Raw genomic sequence first — 24,669 nt, forward strand, 5'->3', positions numbered from 1 at the left:
AGTCCTACCACTAAACTGCCCGTGGTGTGTGAACAGGGTCTGAACAGTGCTAGAAACCAGCTCACTGCCAGGCTCTCACATGCCTCCATAGTGGTATCACCAATGCATTGTGAGGTAGGATAAAGCTGCGAGCCGCACCCACAACAGACTTATTAGGCATGACAACGCCTTACATGTAATCAAAACACCAGCAGAGGGAGCTACTCCACTCCAAAAGAGTTGCAGATTAAGATCCCTTCAGCTTCACGGCGAGTATCTCCTCTCGAACATACTGCCGCGGACTGGCAGACAGCCTCACGCTGACTTGATAACGGGCACAGTTAGTTTCTTTTTCAGGTGCTGTATGGCGCTGGCACAATCCAGCTCAAGCTGAACTTTTTTCCCCACTCCTATGGGATGGTTACTGAAAAGAGGGACGCATACAATCCAGTCCACAGGATAAATCTTGACAACCTCTTATTTCTATGGAGCGGGATTATTTCGTGTTTGACTTATTGGTTGCATTGTAATTGTTCCTTTTTTTGACATTTCCACTACAGGTTTATTGTTTAGCCAGTATTTCATGTACTCTTATACCGGCCTCACAGGCCGACTCTTGGTAGACAGTATGGGACTGGAAAGGACGGAGACCCCGATAACTTTTCACTTTCCAAACAAGCTATCATGGTGCCAAGTGTCGCCTCTTTGAATGTGAATGGGCTTAACAGCCCTCACAAACGAGCACAAATGTGGTCTGAGGCCCTAAACTTGAAATGCAACATTTTTTGTACTCAAGAAACCCACATTGTCTCTAAAGACGCATACCGCATTAAACATCGTAGTTTCCCGGAAGTATTCCAGTCCCATTATGTCTCTAAATCTAGAGGGATCCTGATTGCGATCAGGAACCCTGTGGCCTTCCAGTTGGTCAGCCAGCACATTGATAGCCACGGTACATATGTAATATTGGTTTGTTCCCTTAATAATACTATGTATACCCTGGCAGCAGTTTACACTCCAAAGAGAAGTCAGGTTTTGCAAAAAGGTGTTTAGACTGCTACATGCAGTTATACAAGGCAAACTTCTCATTCTTGGGAATTTCAACTGTATACTAAACCCAGACTTGGACACCACAACACTGTCACGCTGTACCCCTACTTCTGGATATCTGGAGAACACTACATGAATCAGAAAGGGACAATTCCTACTTTTCTGCACCCCATAATAGTTACTCCAGGATAGACCTCATCCATAGGCCTCTTTCACACGGGCGTGTGCGCCCCGTTGCCGTATTGCGGACCGCATTTGCGGATCCGCAATACACGGGTGCCGTTCCGTGGGCATTCCGCATTACAGATGCGGACCCATTCACTTCAATGGGTCCGCAAATCCGGAGATGCTGAATGGTGCGGAACGGAAGCACGGAACGGAACCCTAAGGAAGCACTACGGAGTGCTTCCGTGGGGTTTCGTCCCGTACTTCCGTTCCGCAAAAAGATAGAACATGTCCTATTTATTTGCGGAACGGCCGGATCGCGAACCCATTCAAGTGAATGGGTCCGCGATCGGCTGTGGCTGCCCCACGGACTGTGCTCGTGCATTGCGGCCTGCATTTTGCGGGCCGCAGCACGACCACGGGGCGCACACGCCCGTGTGAAAGAAGCCTTGCTGATAGAGATATACTCCTTCAGACTAGCTCAGCATCCATAGGTACCACATCACGGTCGGATCATGCTCAGATCAGCAATCGTAACAGAGGAAACATTAAAATCTACCCCAGCCTCTGTGTGGAGGTGTAACTCACACTTTTTCTCTCACCCAACACATAAAAAGACCATTGAACAAGATTGAAAACCTACTTTGATTTCAATGTTGGCTCAGTCGCTAACCCTTTTTGCCTCCAGAACGCCCATAAGTAATCAGATGATCTCTCCTCAAGCTCAGTCATGTGGCAAGGAAAAAGAAGATACACTCACTACTTCAGGATATCCAAAGACTCGAATCCCTAAATAAAGCTTCTCAAACACAAGCCAATAAAACACAATTGAACACATTAAGAACTCAACTAAGGGACCTTTTACTATCCGAATAAAGCTCAGCACCTGTTTTAGGCCCCTTTCACACGAGCGAGTATTCCGCGCGGATGCGATGCGGGAGGTGAACGCATTGCACCCGCACTGAATACCGACCCATTCATTTCTATGGGGCTGTTCACATGAGCGGTGATTTTCACGCATCACTTATGCGTTGCGTGAAAATCGCAGCATGTTCTATATTCTGCGTTTTTCACGCAACGCAGGCCCCATAGAAGTGAATGGGGTTGCGTGAAAATCGCAAGCATCCGCAAGCAAGTGCGGATGCGGTGCGATTTTCACGCACGGTTGCTAGGAGACGATCGGGATGGAGAACCGATCATTATTATTTTCCCTTATAACATGGTCCATCACATGATTCATCACCATGGTAAAAGATCATGTGATGGATCATGTGATGACCGGAGTGACGTCACCACAGGTCCTTTACCCAGGTCCTGAAGAAAGAATACAGAAGGAGATGCCGGGCTGCGCTATCAAGTGGACTAAGGTGAGTTAAATTTTTATTTATTTTTTTAACCCCTCCAGTCCTATTTTACTTTGCATTCTGTATTCAAAATGCTATTATTTTCCCTCATAACCATGTTATAAGGGAAAATAATACAATCCACAGAACACCGATCCCAAGCCCGAACTTCTGTGAAGAAGTTCGGGTTTGGGTACCAAACACGCACGATTTTTCTCACGCGAGTGCAAAACGCATTACAATGTTTTGCACTCGTGCGGAAAAATCGCGGGTGTTCCCGTAACGCACCCGCACATTTTTCCGCAACGCCCGTGTGAAAGAGGCCTTACACTAAAGCAAGATACTACACACAAGACAAGATGCTACTCACAAAGCAGGTAGACTACTACATGCCTGAAAACACAGACTTCATATTCCCTACCTCCTAGACCCATCTACTATGGGGAAAATCACACACCCAAACAAAATCTCCAGTCAATTCAAACTATTTTATGCCTCCCTGTACAACTTACAATCAGACCCATTCACAATGCAACCAACCCTATCTGAGATACCAGCATTTTTAGAAAAGTCCAACCTCCAGTCCCACACTACAGAACAGTTAGACTTAATTCGGACATTACATTGACAAATCACCACTGCCATCCGAAGCCTCCCCTCAGGCAAATCTCCGGTTCCAGATGGACTAACTGTCACGGTCCCTCAGGTGACTGATTTCAGGAAATCAAGGAGATTGGCTGAGTGTGGAGGAATCTAACAGCCTCCTTGATTTCTCTTGATTCAGTGTTGATAGGGTTAATGACCACTTCCCTTTTCTCAGCTGTTGCTCAGTGGTCATCACTTCTACCCTTTATAGTCTCACCCCACCCTTCTGACTATGCGGTTGATAGCTTAATTTGGGTTTGGCTGAGCTGCTGTGAGATCCTCTCTGGTGTTCCTGTTCTTCCATCTCTACAGAAGTTAACTGTCACGTTTGTTTGTATTTGTTATATTCCCTGTTGTTGTATCTGGGCCTGAGACAGAGACTTCCATTTGTCCATATGGGGAGGAATGGGTTGTCTCTGGTCCTATACTTATTCCAGGGCCTTATAGGGAAATCAGGGCCTAGATATCCTGCTTATGAATATTCCTACCTTCAAGGTGTATTTATATTGATAATTAGTCAGGGCCCGGATTAGGGTTGTCTAGGAGGTGACCTGTTTCTTCCCTAGTTTCCAGGCCCAGTTACTGTTCCCCTTCTCTCCTGGGTTCAGTGTGGAGTTTCCCCCCCACACACTGTCCTGACACTAACAGGAGAATATTACAAGACATCTGCACATCTCCCCACCTACAACAAGTGTGCCAGAAAGCCATAATGGAGAGCTCCCTCCCGCAGGAAAACCAAGCGGCCCTGATTGTCACTCAGCCAAGCAAAACACCAGACAAACCACAAAACTTTTGATCTCTCACTTCTCAATACTGATTAAAAAATATATGCTAAAATATTGCCCCCATCCTAACAAACCTGATCCATGAGAACCAGGTAGGATTCATCAAAGGCAGACAAGCATCTGACAACACTAGAAGGGTATTGAACATACTACACCATATCGACCACTATAAGCTAACGTCTGTCCTGGTATCCCTAGACGCTGAGAAAGCATTTGACCACATAGGATGGTCGCATGCTTTTTCGGTCCTGGAGTGTTTTGGCTTTGGGGGAGGGATACTGCGGCCATTAAAGCCCTATACTCAGCCCCTTTAGCCAAGGTGTTAACAAACGGGACTCTGTCAGATAGCTTCGACATCACTAATGGCAGCCACCAAGGATACCCCCTCTCCCCCCTAATATTTGTACTCTGTATGGAACCGCTAGCTGCTCTACTTCGGGCAGACCCGAAAGTGAGGGGTATACAGATAGCCAACTGTGAGCATATAATTTCCTTGTATGCCGATGATGTTATACTGACCCTATCTGACCCTGAATCATTACTAAGGCATTGGAATGGATCAGGAGATTCGGACAGATATCCTTATATAAACTTCATACGTCCAAATCGCAAACCTTGCCGGTGCCTTTACCCTTTTCAACTATCAACTACCTCAAGACACGCTTCCCCTTAGACTGGCAAACCGACAATATTGGGTACCTGGGGACTAGTATTCCCTCATCCTTTGGCCAAATATATAAATATAACTATACTACTATGCTGTCCTCCTTGTGGGACGAAATGTCCCGACTGTCTTCAACTGAGATATCCTGGGTAGGCGGAATTGCGGCATTTAAAATGCTACTACTACCTGAACTGCTACAGTTGTGTTCAAAATTATTCAACCCCCACTGAAATTGAGTGTTTTGGCCAGTTTGACATTGATTTTGATCATTTCAGTCATCTTGTTTACAATTAAATCAAAGAGGCACTTGTACCGTATTTTTCGCCGTATAAGACGCACTTTTTCCCCCCCAAAAGTGGGGGGGAAATAGCAGTGCGTCTTATACGGCGAATGCTGCTTATTTTGCCGAGTTTTCAATGATACAGCCGCCGCGATGCCGTGCGGCGGGTGTATCAGCTGTGAGGGAGGAGGGGCTGGGGGCCGGCGTCTGCATTTATAATGACAGCGGGGCCCGTGCAGTGACTGTATTCTCCAGCCGGGAGGATGGGCGCTGGCAGAGTGAGTCATACGTCACGCGCCTGCGCCGCCTGCTTTATGAATGAAGCAGGCGCGTGACGTAGTGACTCACTCTGCCAGCGCCCGTCCTCCCGGCCTGCCTCCTCCCTCCTCTCTGCTACCTACCGAGCGGCGAGCGCTTGTACTGTAGTTGTAAGTAATACACAGCGCTCATTATGGGATTATATGCATAACAATTTACTATTAGAGATACAATAATATACAGTGAGCGGGGCCCGTGTAGTAGAATACAGTCACTGCACGGGCCCCGCTGTCATTATAAAAGCAGATGCCGGCCCCCAGCGTGTATTGAGGGTCATTCACTACAGAGACACTTATGGAGGGGATCTGTGGATGACACATAGCATAAGATGCTATATATGTGTCATCCACAGATCCCCCCCATAACTGTCATACACAGATCCTCATAACAGTGCCATCCAGAGACCCCAATAAGAGCCACCCACAGATCCCCCATAAGTGTCACCCACAGATCCCCCATAAGTGTCACCCACAGATCCCCCATAAGTGTCACCCACAGATCCCCCATAAGTGTCACCCACAGATCCCCCATAAGTGTCACCCACAGATCCTCCATAACAGTGCCATCCACAGACCACAATTAGTTCAAAACCCACCAAAAGCACACCTTTTGGTTCAAAATATTTTTTTTCTTATTTTCCTCCTCAAAAACCTAGGTGCGTCTTATGTGCCGGTGCGTCTTATAGGGCGAAAAATACGGTAAGTCAGACAAATATAACATAACATTTATAATGAAATAACCACAAATGTCTTTTCTGTGCTCACATCTTTATCAGTTTTATTCAACCCCCAAGTGACATTCAATCTTAGTACTTAGTACAACATCCTTTTCCAGTTATAACAGCTTTTAAACGTGAAGCATAGCTTGACACAAGTGTCTTGCAGCGATCTATGGGTATCTTCGCCCATTCTTCAGGGGCAAAAGCCTCCAGTTCAGTCACATTCTTAGGCTTGCGCGCTGCAACTGCTTTCTTTAAGTCCCACCAGAGGTTCTCAATCGGATTTAAGTCTGGTGACTGCGATGGCCACTTCAAAATGTTCCAGCCTTTAATCTGCAACCATGCTCTAGTGGACTTGGAGGTATGCTTGGGATCATTGTCCTGTTGAAAGGTCCAACGTCTCCCAAGCCTCAGGTTTGTGACGGACTGCCTCACATTTTCATCCAATATCTCCTGGTACTGAAGAGAATTCATGGTACCTTGCACACGCTGAAGCTTCCCTGTACCTGTAGAAGCAAAACAGCCCCAAAGCATGATTGACCCCCCGCCATGCTTCACAGTAGGCAAGGTGTTCTTTTCTTCATAGGCCTTGTTCTTCCTCCTCCAAACATAGCGTTGATCCATGGGCCCAAACAGTTCTAATTTTGTTTCATCAGTCCACAGAACACTATCCCAAAACTTTTGTGGTTTGTCCACATGACTTTTGGCATACTGCAGTCGACTCTTCTTATTCTTTGGAGACAGCAAGGGGGTGCGCCTGGGAGTTCTGGCATGGAGGCCTTCATTACGCAGTGTGCGCCTTATTGTCTGAGCTGAAACTTCAGTACCCACATCTGACAAATCTTTTTTCAGTTCCTCAGCAGTCACACGGGGACTTTTCTCCACTTTGCGCTTCAGGTAGCGCACAGAAGTCGAAGTCAGCATCTTCTTTCTGCCACGACCAGGTAGCGTTTCAACAGTGCCCCTTGCCTTGAATTTGCGAATGATGCTTCCTATGGTGTCTCTTGGTATGTTTAACATCTTTGCAATCTTCTTATAGCCATTGCCCTTCCTGTGAAGAGAAATCACCTCTTCTCTTGTCTTCCTGGACCATTCTCTTGACTTCACCATGTTTGTAAACACACCAGTAAATGTCTAGAAGGAGCTGAGTATCACAGTCCTTTTACATCTGCCTAATTGGTGCTTATTATGCTTGATTGCTGCTCCTTGACATCCACAGGTGTTTTCAATACCTGATCGAAAACACTTGAATGAACCTCTGTTCTTAAGAGTGGTAGTCTTTAAGGGGTTGAATAATTGTGTCAATGAAGAAATCACAAAAAAAAACATTTAATACTGTATTACAAAAACAATTGATGTCATTTTAGTTGCATTTGGTTCTTTAAAAAGTCCTTGTAAGATTTCATTCTGAACACAATTACAAATGTACACTAAATTCCCTAAAACCCTTTACAGCATTGGGGGTTGAATAATTTGGAACACAACTGTATATTTATTTCGCACAGTCCTCATAAAAGTACCTGACAGATCTTTTTGTCACACTGCATCAATACATCTCACAATTCGTCTGGGCGGGCCACAAACCTAGAATGGCATATGGGCTATTAACTAAACACAAGCTATATGGAGGAATTGGCGTACCAAATGTCCAAGCTTGTTACATAACGGTACAATTGGAAACGATTTCCAGATGGAAGAGGGGCCACAATACCAATTGGACACAGATAGAAAATCACCTTGTCTCCCCTACCTCTCCCAATGCTCTTACTTATGAGTGCACTAAGAAGCTAACCCCAAGGGGGAATGCTTCCCCCCCCCCCTCAACACTGAATACCTTGCGATGCTGGAGAGACTTCCACTCACAGACCCCTGGGGATAACCCGCCATCTTGGGACTCAGTAACCCTAAAATACCTCTCTGTTCACATCCATGACCTAAACATTTCACAGTGGGTAAAAAAGGTACAGTATTACCTATATCTCCCAGCTGTACCACGATGGGCTACTACAAACATTTGAAAAACTGAGGGAGCTGTACCTCTACCTACCCAACGCAGATACACTTCCTCGATAATAGACCCTCTGGAATTAGGTCAGGACACTCCCAGATGCTGCAGATCCTAAGGAAAAAGACTAAACACTACAAGGCATCCATGGCCTAATAAACTCCCATGCTTCATTTAGTAAGCCTCGGCCATATGCACAGTGGGAGAGGGACCTGGGGTGGACTTTTGAAATGACAGCATGGACTTCTGCCTTACAGGTAGTTCACCTAGCATACCCCGGACAGGCTTCACAGAGTATACCCCAAGTCTTCTCCACTCTGCATTGTGGTCAGGTAGGCACACTACTACACACATTATGGTCTTGCCCTAAACTTGAGGCATACTGGACAGAAATGTTTGATATGCTTTCCTCCATGCTTAACCCTTAGGATACCGGAGGTTTTTTCGTTTTTGCATTTTCATTTTTCTTCCCTATTTTCCTTGAGCCATAACTTTTTTATATTTCCGGTCACATCGCTATATGAGGGCTTATTTTTTGCTGGACAGGTTGTACTTCTAATGCTACCATTAATTATGGCATAAAATGTAGTGGGAAGCAGTAAAACAATAATTGGGTGGAGTTGGAAAAAAATATGCAATTCCTCCACCGTTTTACAGGTTTGGTTCCCACGGCATTTCATTTATGGCAAAACTGACCCATGCCCTTCATTTTCTGGGTCAGTACGATACCCCATATGTGTAGGTTTTTTATGTCTAAATAGTGTAAAAATAAATTGGGATTTTTAAAATGGCATTTAAACTAGAAGTTGCTCATTTCTTATCCTGGCCTGCCATCTGGTGGCCAAAATAAGAATTGCAGCATGAACACTTAAATCCTTGTCAGCGAGGCCTACAGTGTTCAGCGCAACTACCAATGCCCACATTGGCTGCTCGCTTGATCACGGCATCTAAAGCCTTTAATTACTGTGATCGGCATTATTACCGATCACGGAAATTATGCCACAGGTCTCTGCTGTATGAAACAGCAGAGACCTGCCGGCCATGGGGCCCACTGCACGTGCGAGAGGGGGCGCCATGTTTACATATCGCTCCAGCGCCGTACATGTAGCGAACGGGTTAAAGTTACGGTTCGCAAATCTGCCCAAATGCCATTGCTATTTCTAGAAGTGGACAAAATCCCTAGACGCAGTTGGGTATTATGCTGTAAGATATTGGTGATAGCCAAATTGGTGATTACTAGACACTGAAAGGAACAGATGTCTCCAATAGATTAAGTACTTTCTACTATCACAACAACCTTCCAATATGAGAAAGCATTGACCCCCTCTGTTAGGCCTCTTTCACACGGGCGTTGCGGGAAAATGTGCGGGTGCGTTACGGGAACAATCGCGATTTTTCCGCGCGAGTGCAAAACATTGTAATGCGTTTTGCACTCGCGTGAGAAAAATCACGCATGTTTGGTACCCAAACCTGAACTTCTTCACAGAAGTTCGGGCTTGGGATCGGTGTTCTGTAGATTGTATTATTTCCCCTTATAACATGGTTATAAGGGAAAATAATAGCATTCTGAATACAGAATGTATAGTAAAACATCGCTGGAGGGGTTAAAAAAATAAATAAAAATTTAACTCACCTTAGTCCACTTGATACCGCAGCCCGGCATCTCCTTCTGTATTCTTTCTTCAGGACCTGGGTAAAGGACCTGTGGTGACGTCACTCCGGTCATCACATGAACCATCACATGATCTTTTACCATGGTGATGAATCATGTGATGGACCATGTGATGACCGGAGTGACGTCACCACAGGTCCTTTACCCAGGTCCTGAAGAAAGAATACAGAAGAGAAGCCAGGCTGTGCTATCAAGTGAACTAAGGTGAGTTAAAAAAAAAATTAACCCCTCCAGCGCTATTTTACTTTGCATTCTGTATTCAGAATGCTATTATTTTCCCTTATAACCATGTGAAAATAATAATGATCGGGTCTCCATCCCGATCGTCACCTAGCAACCGTGCGTGAAAATCGCACCGCATCCGCACTTGCTTGCGGATGCTTGCGATTTTCACGCAACCCCATTCATTTTCTATGGGGCCTGCGTTATGTGAAAAACGCACAAAGAGGAGCATGCTGCGATTTTCACGCAACGCACAAGTGATGCGTGAAAATCACTGCTCATGTGAACAGCCCCATAGAAATGAATGGGTCAATATTCAGTGCGGGTGCAATGCGTTCACCTCCCGCATTGCATCCGCGCGGAATACTCGCCTGTGTAAAAGGGGCCTTATGTCGTTTAAAAACCTCCACCGCACATGCCATTTGTGGTCTGATGGAACCACACACTAACCAACACTCCGATACCCATTTGAACACTATACCTCCGCTTACGTAGCCACTCTCCAACTTTAGATCGGTCGATCTGAACCCCTGATCTTATAACTTGCTGTCTATTACTAGATACTGGATGAACATGCATGAATCCTAACTGTCATCCTGGCCTGTTACTTATTTTGTCTACTTATATTGCTCATGTACCTCAAATTTTGATCCATCATGTGATATGCATAATATTCTGTATGTACATTCTACTATTTGCACCTTGTTCGCATTTATTCTTGGTCACCGACACGTCCATGTTCTGGATGTGCCGGCGGCTTATGTCCTGTTTATTCAAAACCCAATAAAATACTATTGAAAAAGAAAACTGTAGCATATTATTTGTACGACAACCACTTTAACAAAGAAAAGCCAATTTCCTTCTCAGACTCAGTGACACAATGTTACCACATTTTACAAACCCTGACTCATCCATCCCCTGGAAGACTTGTAATTCCTCACATCCTGTAAGTGATTCACGGATTAAATGTAATTAAAGGAAGAAAACACATTTCAAGTAGCCAGGCATAGACTCTGCAACGTGCCGGCGGTAACTGCTGAGCGCTTGGCGGAGGTAGGACAAAACTTTCATAAGTAAAATACAGAAAAATCACCAACATACGGTAAAATCCTCCATCTGCTGTGAAGTTCTCAATAATTCTGTAGACCGCTTTTATAAAACCTAGGTGAGAACAATGGCCAATACACGGCTCCCACATACGGCAGGTTAAACAGCAAATACAGTATGCCTGGATCTGCAGCAACATCAGAACAGGGAACGGATCACTAGATAACAAATGAGATCTCACATACAGTCTAGTAAATCTGGATGACAACCCCTGTAGCAAGGCTAATGGTAAATATCTTATAGATAAGAAATCTTCTTAACCCCTTCAAGACCAGTCGATTTTTCATTTAGTTTTTTTTTACTCCCTGCCCTTCCAAAGACGTAACTTTTTTATTTTTCCATTGGCATAGCCGTAATGAGGGCTTGTTTTTTGCAGGACAAGTTCTTTTTTGTCTACTGCCACCATTTACGGTTGCATACAATGTACACTGCATTGCAAATTATTCTGCAAGTTGGATTTAAGTGTCATAACGATGTAATTTTTTGGTTTTTCAATTGAACTCATGTATGGTACTGTGTCTCAGGGCTCTCTGGGTCACTGAAATCAATCTCAAACACCTGTGATAATTAGTTTGCCAGGTGAGCCCAATTAAAGGAAAACTACATAAGCAGGCCCCAGGTTTCAAGCAACATGGGAAAGAAAAAGGATCTCTCTGCTGCCAAAAAGCGCCAAACAGTGCAATGCCTGCTGGCGGATGGGTCTCGGGCTTCCATAAATGGCAGACAGCGAGGCCTTTATGAGGCCTGGGGTTGCCATGGCAGCAGGGCTGGTGCAAGGATTTTTGCCACCCTAGGCAAAAGCTAATTTTGCCGCCCCCTTGACTCCGCCCATTGACCACACCCCTTTACCCGCCCCTTTTTCAGCCACCTATTGCATGCAACATTTAACTCTGGTCGTGTACCCTGTGCCAGTCTCTGGTCATGTACCCTGTGCCAGTCTGACTATGGTCGCGTACCCTGTGCCAGTCTGACTATGGTCATGTATATATAATATCCAGCCATTGTCTGCCACCTAGTACCATCCCAGTGATGCAAATCACGCTGCGCTCTTCCGCAGGTTGGCACACCAAACACAAGCAGTGCCACCTATTCACTGCCAGGCGCCATTCAGCCACTGTCTGAAATCCTGTGCCACCAGGGCAACATAAAACAGTATGCTGCCTTGTGCCCTCTGCCAGTCTGCCACTGTCCTGCACCCTGTACAAAAGTGTGTGCCACCCTGCTGCCAGTCACTGTCCTGCAGCCTCTGACACCCTAGTGCAGGTTGTCAGAGTGCGGTTGCCAGGGCTGCTCACCAGTTTCTGCTCCTCGCTGTGCTCCAGGTCCACACTGCCTTGGCTCTTGCCAAGATCATTTGTCTTCGGCGCGTGATCCCGCGAGACCCACCTCTGGAGGTCACTGGTCTTGCGGGATTGCGTGCCCGAAGTCAGGGCCGATGCAAGGATTTTTGTCAACACAAGCGAATCTACATTTTGGCGCCTCATGATTCATGTCCATTTCTTGCCCCCCCCATGTGCTAATATCATAGTGCCATCCTCTCCCCCTGCCCCCTAATGTGCCAGTATCAAGTGCCTCTCTCCTCCCCCCTCCATGTGCCAGTATCATGGCGCCAATAGCCCCCCTCCCTCGTGGCAATAAAGTAACAGTCCGGTATTTAAAAAAAAAAAAAACTTTTTCAGAAAAGTTTCTCCTGGGATTCGAACTCACAACCTTTCACATCAGAGGCAAGGCATTTACCCACACAGCTATGACAGCTGTATAGCCAGTTGTTTAAAAAAAAAATATATAAGACTTCTACTGTAGATAACTTTGATAGTGTACATCCATACACATGACAGCTGCCCCAGTACACTGTGTATGGATGTAGCAGAGGTGGGTGTGTTGGGGCAGCTGTCATGTGTATGGACGTACACTAGGTATAAAAGTTACCTGATGTGAAAGGTCGTGAGTTCGAATCCCAGGAGAAACTTTTCTGAAAGACAGCCTAAATGAGATTTAAATACACCAGGGTCTCGTAGCTGCGTGCCGCTCTCGCACTGCCCAAAGTGACTGAACAAACTCATGCTCGCACTCGCAGCGCATCCGGCCGGCAAGTACAGGAACAGAAGGAGTCAAGGGATGATGTCAGATGGATCACAAGTAGGGGGCGGGGCGCAGGCGGCGGCCGGGTGCTACTGCTTGGAATTCGGAGAGCCGGCGCCACCAGGCAGAGTGCGCTCTACGCGGTGGCCTACTCTTCTTATGGGTAGCGCCGTCCCTGCATGGCAGCCACCAGCCCCCTGTCAGCGCAGTGCGGGGGGCCGATGGAGAGGCAGAGGGAGCCCTCTCCCTCTGTGATACTCTTATATGCCGCTGTCAGTGTTGATAGCGGCATATAAGGGGTTAATCTGCTGGCATTACCGTTTACAGTGATGGTGGCGGATACAGCAGGGGGCCCCTACATTGATCGGGAGCACGCAGCTCCTGTGCCCGCCCAATCATCATGATGTACTAGTATGTCAAAGGTCAGCTAGTCACTTGGTGCCATGATGTACTGGTATGTCAAGGGTCATTAAGGGGTTAAAGTGCAATTACAAGCGCAATGCAATGTCCCATGTAATGCAGATTCCCACTGAAAACAATTTACCATGTGAACATACCCTTTAAGGGGTTTTCCAGTTTGCTTTATAATAATCATTTATGAAGGTAGCTGTCATTTAGTAATGTATTTGTTTTCCCTTTATTGCTCCTAGTCACATGACCATGTCCATGCAGCTCTTTCTTATTTCCTGTGATGTTATGCCCATAGGCGAGGCAGTGATAGGGGAGTGTCTATGTAACCAGCTGGGTAGGAGGAGCTATAAACTAGCTGGGTGTTGTTAGAGGCGGTGCTGGAGCTGTGGTATGGAAAGGAGAAGTGCATCATGGGTTTGGTTGGATACAGGAACAGGAAGTGCTACATACAGCATGGAAACCAACCAGAGGGATTGGATTACATGGAGAAAATTGGTCAAGAGAGTCCAAACTGGAAAAAAGCATGAGGAAGATGTACAGAGGTAAGCAACTACACGAGTATCTGTTAAATAACATAGTAATCCTGGAAAACACTGATAATCCCTTAGTGACCAGCCTGTTTTGAGCCTTGCTGCGATTTGTTTTTAATTTTTTTTTCATTGTCGCCTTACAAGAGCTATAACTTTTTTATTTTTCCATCTATGCAGCCGTATGAGGGCTTCATTTTTGCGGGACAAGTTGTAGTTTTTAATGTTGCCATTTTGGGGTACACATAACTTATTGATTAACTTTTATTAACTCTTTCTGGGACAGGAAAAAAACAGCAATACTGCCATTGAGTTTTTATATTGTGAATTTTTTCCTGCATTTAATTTCAGCATAAAAAGGATAATTTTTGCAGGACACCTTGAAGTTTTCATTGCGATTATTTTCAGGTACATAACACTTTTTGATCCATTCTTATTCCGTTTTGTGCAGCGAATAAGCAAAAAGCAGGAATTCTTCAATTTTTTTATTGCTTTTTTTATGGTGTTCGTTGTTATGGACGCAGCGATACCAAAGATGTAGATATTTTATTATTGCAATTGAAAAGCGTTTTTTCAATGGAAAAAAATAATGAACGCATAGCACCAGCACTAAATCCTGACCCATTCATTTCAATGGGTCTGTGTACATGAGCGTTGTTTTTCATGCATCAGTTCTGCGTTGCGTGAAAATCGCAGCATGTTCTATATTCTGCGTTTTTCACGCAGCCCTGGCCCCATAGAAGTGAATGGGGCTGTGTTAAAAAACGCATTGCATCCGCAAGCAAGTGCGGGTGCGATGCATTTTTCACTGATGGTTGCTAGGAGATGTTGTTTGTAAACCTTCCTTTTTTACCACGCGCGTGAAAAATGCATCAAAACGCATTGCACCCGCGCAGAAAAAGCTGAACAACTGAACACAATCGCAGACAAAACTGACTGAACTTGCTTGCAAAATAGTGCAAGTTTCACTGAACGCACCCTGAACGCATCCGGACCTAATCCGTCACGCTCGTGTGAAAGGGGCATTATACTTTGTTTTTTTAACCATTTAATAGTTCCAAAGGGGAACTATAAGGCCTCTTTCACACGGGCGTTGCGGGAAAAGGTCCGGGTGCGATGAAGGGAACACCCGCGATTTTTCCGCGCGAGTGCAAAACATTGTAATGTGTTTTGCACTCGCGTGAGAAAAATCGCGCATGTTTGGTACCCAAACCCGAACTTCTTCACAGAAGTTCGGGCTTGGGATCGGTGTTCTGTAGAGGTTATTATTTTTCCTTATAACATGGTTATAAGGGAAAATAATAGCATTCTGAATACAGAATGCTTAGTAGGTGATCAATTGAGGGTTAAAAAAAAATAAAAAAATTAACTCACCTTCTCCTCTTGTTCGCGTAGTTCCCGGTCTCTTCTTTACTTCTTTAATGATGAGCTGTGGGCTAAAGGACCTTTGGTGACGTCAGATCACATGCTCCAATCACATGGTCCATCACCGTGGTGATGGACCATGTGATTGGAGCATGTGATCTGACGTCACCACAGGTCCTAGACGGTAGTTCATCATTAAAGAAGTAAAGAAGAGACCGGGAACTACGCCAACAAGAGGAGAAGGTGAGTTAATTTTTTTATTTTTTTTTAACCCTCAATTGATCAACTACTAAGCATTCTGTATTCAGAATGCTATTATTTTCCCTTATAACCATGTTATAAGGGAAAATAATACAGTGAATAGACTGTCACCTATCAACCATGCGTGAAAATCGCACCGCATCCGCACTTGCTTGCGGATGCTTGCGATTTTCACGCAACCCCATTCACTTCTATGGGGCCTGCTTTGCGTGAAAAACGCAGAATATAGAGCATGCTGCGATTTTCACGGAACGCACAAGTGATGCGTGAAAATCACCGCTCATGTACACAGCCCCATAGAAATGAATGGGTCAGGATTCAGTGCGGGTGCAATGCATTCAACTCACGCATCGCATCCGCGCGGAATACTCGCCCGTGTGAAAGAGGCCTTAGGCTCCCTCTGTAACCACTTAAATGCCGCTGGTCCTATTGCCCACGGAATGTAAGGGGCTAAACATCCCGGATCTGCTCTTCTGCCGGTCCAGGGCGTTAGTGGAGGAGTGCGGCTCTAATGTTATAGCCATGTTCCCGCTCTCCTCTGCATGGGAGACCTGTGCAGCGCTTACACTGGCTTTTTATGGGTCGCCATAAAAAGCCAGCGGCCCAGCCCAAGGCCCCTTTCACACGAGCGAGTTTTCCGCACGGATGCGTTGCGGGAGGTGAACGCATTGCATCCGCACGGAATCCTGACCAATTCATTTCTATGGGGCTGGTCACATGAGCGGTGATTTTCACGCATCACTTGTGCGTTGCGTGAAAATCGCAGCATGCTCCTCTTTGTGCGTTTTTCACGTAACGCAAGCCCCATAGAAATAAATGGGGTTGCGTGAAAATCGCAAGCATCCGCAAGCAAGTGCGGATGCGGTGCGATTTTCACGCATGGCTGCTAGGAGACGATCGGGATGGAGACCCGATCATTATTATTTTCCCTTATAACATGGTTATAAGGGAAAATAATAGCATTCTGAATACAGAATGCATAGTAAAACAGCGCTGGAGGGGTTAAAAAAAAAAAATAAGGCTACTTTCACACTTGCGTTCGGAGCGGATCCGTCTGATGTTTCATCAGACGGATCCGCTCCGATAATGCAGACGTTCGCATCCGTTCAGAACGGATGCGTCTGCATTAAAACTTAGAAAATTTTCTAAGTGTGAAAGTTGTCTGAGCGGATCCGTTCAGACTTTACATTGTAAGTCAATGGGGAACGGATCCGCTTGAAGATTGAGCCATATGGTGTCATCTTCAAGCGGATCCGCCCCCATTGACTTACATTGTAAGTCTGGACGAATCCGCTCGCCTCCGCACGGCCAGGCGGACACCCGAACGCTGCAAGCAGCGTTCAGGTGTCCGCTCACTGAGCGGAGCGGAGGCTGAGCGCTGGCAGGCGGATGCATTCTCAGTGGATCCGCCTCCACTGAGAATGCATTGGGGCCAGACGGATGCGTTCGGGGCCGCTCGTGAGCCCCTTCAAACGGTGCGCACGAGCGGACACCCGAACGCTAGTGTGAAAGTAGCCTAAATCATTTAACTCACCTTAATCCACTTGATCGCGATGCCGGCATCTCCTTCGGTCCCCTTTACTGAATAGGACCTGTGGTGAGCATTAATTATAGGTCAAGGACCTTTGATGACGTCACTCCGGTCATCACATGGTACGTCACATGATCTTTTACCATGGTGAATCACCATGGTAAAAGATCATGTGACGTACCTTGTGATGACCGGAATGACGTCATCAAAGGTCCTTTACCTATAATTAATGCTCACCACAGGTCCTATTCAGTAAAGGGGACCGAAGGAGATGCCGGGCCGCGATCAATTGGACTAAGGTGAGTTAAATGATTTTTTATTTATTTTTTAACCCCTCCAGCGCTGTTTTACTATGCATTCTGTATTCAGAATGCTATTATTTTCCCTTATAACCATGTTATAAGGGAAAATAATACAATCTACAGAACACCGATCCCAAGCCCGAACTTCTGTGAAGAAGTTCGGGTTTGGGTACCAAACATGTGCGATTTTTCTCACGCGAGTGAAAAACGCATTACAATGTTTTGCACTCGCGCGGAAAAATCGCGTATGTTCCCGCAACGCACCCGCACATTTTCCCGCAACGCCCGTGTGAAAGGGGCCTAAGACTCCTTAGTGACAGCAGTAAAAAGGTGTATGGGTGGTCACAAAGGGTTAAGAAAAATCCTTATAAAATAAAGTTCAGTATACAATTATTATGTTAGAGCAAACTAAATCTAATCACTTACCCCCTCTTAAAATGTGCTGCATAGGCTCCTTGCAGGGCTGCCTCCAGGAAGTAGCTAAGTTCGAAGTCGTGACAAGAAGAGCTGCTCTTGGAATTCTTCGAGTGACTGCTAGTCATACTCTAAAAACATACGTTATAAAAATAAACAATGAAAAAAGGTTAAAGCAACAAAAAAAAACTATAAAATACCAAACGAGGGCAAGCAGAATAAAGTGATAGCGGAGGTGTATGGATAATCACTTCTGATTACGGGAAACAATCTTGAGGTGATTTCGTTAGCTCTTTTGTCAACTCGCGCTCCTTCTGGGGACTCCACTTTGCTCCCCACACTCCAAAAAGAAGCTTACTGAAAGGTTCACTGGGGGAGATTTAGCAAGGCGCTTTCTACGCTGGTCTTGATAGATGTCCACACTTCGCTGCCGGAACGTGTGCCTAATGTGCATAAATTAAGCGCATCCTCCGGCAGTCCATGAGCCTAAACAGAAATGTACCACAGCTCAGAGCTGCCGGAGCCTTCTGGCTTCATTTGCACCAGAAAACTGATGTAAATGAAGATAAATTTGTTTTGGCCTTTTTTTTTGTTTTGTTTTTTTTGTTTTGTTTTTTTTTAAAAAGTCACATTCAAAAACGCAACTTGTGACTTTTTAAAGTCCGTTTTCTGGTGGAAGGGAGATGATAAGTCTCCCCCATAGACTTCCCATGAAATTGCCCACTGGCGAGTGTGTCTGATATAGATAAACTACCGTAAACTGTGAGCCCCGCTGGGGGTAGAGATTGATGAGAGAGAGATGACAACCTCTTCATAGCACAGAAGAATAGGGTCCGTGTCGTGTGAAATAAGCCGGGCAGCCGGGCAGCGCATTTTTCCCTTTTTTTGCATGTTATAGAAAGTGTTCAGTGTCGCCCCCTACCCATAACATGAACAGAAGAATTGGAACAGTTTCACCTTTTGCTTGCTATACTGTTTCCCCATACTGGGTAATGCATTTTTTTGTCATAAACTAAAATAGGGGCGATCAGAGGTACGTCGGCGAAACCCACCGATTTCATTGGCACTGGCCAACCATCTAATGTGTATGGTGGCCTCCTGACTCTACTTCAATGGCAGACGTTGGAGGAGACAAACATCAGGCCTCCGGATTTCAAAAGGCCAAACCTTTTTGTGAAAAGACTCAACCAGAGGTCTCTGGCAGCAGTTTACTCCCCTCTCCCTATTAAGAGCACACGCATACTCGCCAAGCATGCATGTATATGATGGGGGGGGGTTAGATTAAGATAAATATCAGCCATATAAGCATCTGGTCAACAACTATGCAATCTGTGTGGTCAGATTTAGTTGCATTGTTTAAAATTTAACTCATGTCTCACACTGTTGTTCTGTTCTTCCCCCTCATGCTTTACACTGCAGCTCTGACTGTTCAGGCTGGCTGCTGTGTATAAGCACCCCCATAAGCTCACATGAAGTCTTTGTGATTGACAAGACAACAAGGACAATATTGTTATAGACTACAAGCTGCGATACTTAAAATATGTGTGTGTAACATTAGGTAAAGGGGTTTTCCGAGATATTTTTACTGATGACTTATCCTCTGGATAGGTCATTAGTATCTGATCAGGGGAGATCCGACACCTGGGACCGCCACAATATAGCTGTATCTCGGAAAACCCCTTTAAGGAAGGATAATGTCTCCCGCATTATCACTGCTATTCTCGAGACTCAAAAGGCAGTATGGACGCTGATGCACACATCTGCCTCACTGGTGGCACGAATGGTGATGAATATAACTTACTCCTCTCTGGGATGATTAGAAATCATGAGTTATTACACACCTTGTCTAATTCTTGTAAGAAGACTTGGGCAATCCAGCTGGCCTTCTCAAAGCAAGCAACAGCTTCCTCTTCTCTCTCTGACAGACGAGCGCGGGAGGCAATGGTCGCTGTACTGCGCTCTAACGACAAACCTTAGGGACATAGAAAAGCAGTAACAGAAGAGTGCACTTCACTTTAAATTTAAAGAGAACAAAAATGCTGTTGACTCTGCAGGTAGCACATTATAGAGCAGGAGGAGCTGAGCAGATTGATATATAGATCTATGGGAAAAGATTCAGTATAAGGGCTCGTTCACACGAATGTATTTTGCGTTCCGTATACGGAACCATTCATTTAATGGGTCCGCAAAAGATGCAGACAGCACTTTGTGTGCTGTCCGCATCCCTTGCTCCGTTCCGTGGTCCTGCAAAAATTATGAATCCTGTCCTATTCTTGTCCGTTTTGCGGACGAGAATAGGCATTTCTATAATTGGCCTCCTGTTCTGTTCTGCAATTTGCGGAAGGCACACGGGCGCCATCCGTATTTTGCGGATCCGCAACTTGCGGGCCGCAAAAAACGGCATAGTCGTGTGAACGAGCCCTAACTTGTATTTTACCCATTTAAGTCACTGGTCATTCTGGGCTTAAGAGTCCAGTGGGTGGTCCTATTGAGCGACTGGACTCCTAAGCCCAGAATAAGCAGAGATTTAAATGAATTAACCACAAGTTATACTGAATCTCTGCACACAAATTTATATATGAATCTGCTCAGCTCCCTCTGCTCTATAACATGCTGCCTGCAGATTGCACTGTATTTTCAACTTGACAGGTCCCCTTTAAGTGCAACTTATAATAACAGTAACCTGTAAAAATAAGGGCATATTCACATATAAGTGAACTACATCTGTGTTCTCCGGTGACAGCACATGGATCCACTGAACGTTATGGAGGGAGATTTATCAAATCTGATGTAAAGAAAAATTGGTTCAGATTCCACTCTTTATTTTTGGAATCTGATTGGTTGCTATGGGCAACTAAGCTAGTTTTCCTTTACACCAGTTTTGATAAATCTCCCCCTATACGTGTATACAGACGTCAGAGTTTTTCCATTTTTTTGCTGATCCACTGCATGGAAAACCAATACATGTTTGTCCAAAAAAGTTGCCATTTTTTTGCAGACACAAAAAACAAAATTATAAGCCACGGAGAAGAAAACACTGTGACACGTCCTCAACTTCGACCTTTGCGAATGCAAAACTGAGATACAAAAAGCTCAAAGATTTTGCGTTCACAAAGCAGACAGGGAAGTGTGAACAAGGCCTAGGAGTTTTTCTCTAGTTTCAGATGCTAGAAAATAACTAATAGCAGCCATCACAATTTTACTATTATATTAACCCAATCTAAAAGGCTTTGCAAAAAAAAGCAACCTATTAACGATGAATTGATTCTAAGAATCAGAAATTTGACTAGCATTTTTCAAGAAATACTGAAACCGAACTTTGTGTGATTTGATTCGGGAGCATCAAGAAAGGGGGAGAAAGAGAAGAGAGCCTGAATCGGAAGGGGTGATGCCACCGAATCGCACCTGGATGAAATTTGAAAAAAATGGCTCATCTCTAGAACCTAGACTTCACCTTGATGACCTGTGATTAGCGGATCAATTCATATGAATCAAATTGGCTCAGAAATCAGCCTTCTTGAGCAGCGAGAGGCTGGCCCTGCTGTTTAGGAGACTCCCCTCCTTCCCCCTTGATTGACAGGGTCAGGCATTTCACCTATGTCATTCCTACGAGTAGCAGCACATGCGCAGAGGATCTCCTGCTGCTCCCTAAGCAACGCAAATGTCAAATGTGCCGCTCCACCTCCGGGTGTACCCAATGGTGCATGTGCAGTCACTATCTCAGTTGGCAGCTGCAGATCCTCAACGCAGTTGCTACTGGCAGAAACTGCGCAGGCGAGAAATTGACAGAGGCAGGCAAGATGTCTGGCACTGTCGATCAAGGGGGAGCAGCGAGACTCTTGTGCAGCGGGGATGAGCCCTTGCTGCACCAGAAGGCAGATTCTTTTTTTTTATTTTATTCTTACAACCTCCTTGCCTAAGTTTTGAGGTTTTGTAGTTGCTAGCAATCAGCGAAGGTGATCTCTAGTTTGATCACCCGTGCTGCTCCTTGCTGCCTGCCCCTACCTTGGAACTGCAATCTGGACCACGCATGTACTCAGCCTGCCCCGAACTTGGAATTATTTTCAGGAATGCGCACATGCTCAGCCTGCCTAGACCTGGACTGTGTTCAGATTACGCTTTTTGGCAGAGTCCTTGGTGCTTCCCACCAGTATCTCTAACCCCCGTTGGTCAGTTGTCAACTACACAGGACAACTCCAGGAGGCAGAGGCTTGGTTGGTTCTCTGTAGCGAAGTCCACTTCCCTCTACAGGGGTTAAAGGGTGAACACCAAAGAACCACCAGGACAACAACCTTCGGTCTAGCCCAAAGTCAAACTGGAGAGTTGTCACGGTGGGTCCACACCCACTGCCTGTTACTCTAATCCAGTGCCCGGTGCTCGGATTTGTAGACTCAGGCCCCGGGGATCGTGTATTACACATTTCCTTTGTTACAATCCATATTAAAGGCATAAAGAACTGGTAAAGTCTTAAGGTATTGTTCCAGTTACTTCCTATGAATAGTAAGAAACCAAAGCTCAAATATTAGCTCAAGCCGTGGTTTTTCATAAGCGTCTCACGTGCTCCTCGTAGAAACAGTTAAAGGAAGAGAAGAATAAATACACACACAATAGCTAGTCAAGAAATCTGGAATTCTGCCTACTTTAAAGGGAATTTTAAGAGAAATATTTAAAGAAGAAACTAGTCAGATATAATAGGAGCACAGGAGCCAGGAGGATTCCAGGAGCCAAGTCGTCAATGTGCCTACAAATTTTTTCTCCCAGCATGTAACATATTGAGCAATTTTCTACTGATGTCTATGGGAGCTGGCTCCTAACGTCTACAGCAGAAGTTAAGTACAGTACTGAGGGCCACACTATCATACTGCAACCCCCTATATACAGCATACCATACTCTTTGCTCTTCTATACAGCAAGCATGTACACAGCCAGCTACACTGTAATTTATTGGGGTTATAGAAACATTAGAATTTTTCACAACTGCCATACAATAGGGATAGTTACTTGTATGCGTGACCACCTCTCCACCACATCTCCTCCATTCTGGAATGGTTTATGTATACTTACCAACATTTGTAGTGATAAATTTGGGAAATTAACACGACCAAACACGTCTGGAAAGCCCACTTATGAGAGGGATTTACATATATGCCACCCAAATTTCGGGCCGTAGCAAAAAATATTCACAGACAAAATTTGGGACTGTTGCCAACTATGGTTTATGGTGTGGATTTACCATAAATGATTAAATCAAAATCGTGTGTTGACAGGCATGTGCGGTGGCGCATGTGCAGGGTGTTTTCTCATTTGTGAGAAAACACGATTGCCTTCAGATGATACGAGATGTGCAGCACCTGAAACTACGGATACTGGAAGCCTGTGCTAGCATTTCTCCTGCGGTGTTGCTATCAGTGTGTGAAGAGTGGGAGAAAAGGGTTGCATTGACAATCCAACACAATGGGCAGCACATTGAACACATTTTATAAGTGGTCAGAAACTTGTAAATAACTCATGAAAGAATAAAGTTACGTTAAAACACCATTGTTTTTCTTGTGAAATTCCCAACAAGTTTGATGTGTCACATGACCCTCTCCCTATTGAAAAAACAAAAGTTGGATTCAAAATGGCCAACTTCAAAATGGCCGCCATGGTCACCACCCATCTTGAAAAGTTTCCCCCCTCACATATACTAATGTGCCACAAACAGGAAGTTAATATCACCAACCATTCCCATTTTATTAAGGTGTATCCATATAAATGGCCCACCCTGTATATACTGAATACAGTTGAGGATATATTGCTGCCACGTTAAAATAATTGTTTCAATTATCTATTCGTTCACTCGTCTTGTGCATTAAAACTAGATAAATTGTATCAGTTTTGACACATTTGGCGCCTTCCTCCTTTTTTATATCAGAGTCTTCACTAACAAGGTGTATGTGGAGATCTTGTTAAAGTTTGCAAAATATGTATATCTTACATCCATACACCTTATTTTACTATGGGAGTACGGACACTTCTTCTCTTATTTGTATTGAGCTTATGTCTGTAAAGCGCTGCAGCCGCGGCGTGTCTTTAATGTCAGCGTCCCTGAAGTCGCCGTAAGGGATCTGCAGTGACTCGGACAGAATACTTCAAACAGTCAATGTCCCCCGCTGTTAGTTTGTATCCGGGTTAGTAAGTATAATGTCTCTTACAGATGATGTTTTCGGCCGTGCACTCTGATCGTATATATACTCACTCTGTCCTTGTTCAGTTGGTGCGCATGAGTGGTGTTGCTCTTACCACGCTAAAACCTCCAGAGGCTCAATATGTGGACATTAGTTGTGCATAGACGGTACAGAGTGTACAAAATAATATCCTGCAGCTTATCCTCTCACGCCAGACGCGTTTCGGAACACAGTTTCTTCCTCAGTGGCATTAAATGAAAAAAAGGGGGGAATCATTACTTCCTTTTTATTTACTGACGCTGAGATTAAAGACACTTGATAAAGACCTAACAGGTCGAAACGTCGCTGTCTCGGTGAAATAAAGGAGAAAATGTCTAAGATATTGGAGTGCCGCAGTTTTCTATTATATTACAAGTTATTAAGGAGTTGAAGAGGCCAGAATTCAACGCTGCGGGCACCGCCACGAAACGGAAGAACTGGAATAAAACAATGAGTAGTGCTGTCTTATCTACAATTGATGAGACATTAAAGACACGCCGCGGCTGCAGCGCGTTACAGACATAAGCTCAATACAAATAAGAGAAGAAGTGTCCGTAGTCCCATAAATAAATAAGGTGTATGGGTGTAAGATATACAGGTTTTGAGAACTTTAACAA

The 24,669-nt window shown here is 44.9% G+C and overlaps 1 protein-coding gene across 2 annotated transcripts in view; it reads right to left on the minus strand.

The window, feature by feature from the left end:
* Positions 1 to 24,669, minus strand: part of TTC7A (tetratricopeptide repeat domain 7A) — a 405,257-nt gene that overhangs the window by 337,974 nt on the left and 42,614 nt on the right. For both annotated transcript variants that reach the window (XM_040430310.1, XM_040430311.1), the window contains exons 4-5: positions 19,688 to 19,818; positions 17,859 to 17,977 (exon numbers count right to left, since the gene is read on the minus strand). In XM_040430310.1, the coding sequence (XP_040286244.1) occupies positions 17,859 to 17,977; positions 19,688 to 19,818 (250 nt within the window). The remainder of the gene's footprint in view (positions 1 to 17,858; positions 17,978 to 19,687; positions 19,819 to 24,669) is intronic.

This window comes from Bufo bufo, chromosome 4 (assembly GCF_905171765.1).
Source record: "Bufo bufo chromosome 4, aBufBuf1.1, whole genome shotgun sequence".
NCBI lineage: Eukaryota > Metazoa > Chordata > Amphibia > Anura > Bufonidae > Bufo > Bufo bufo.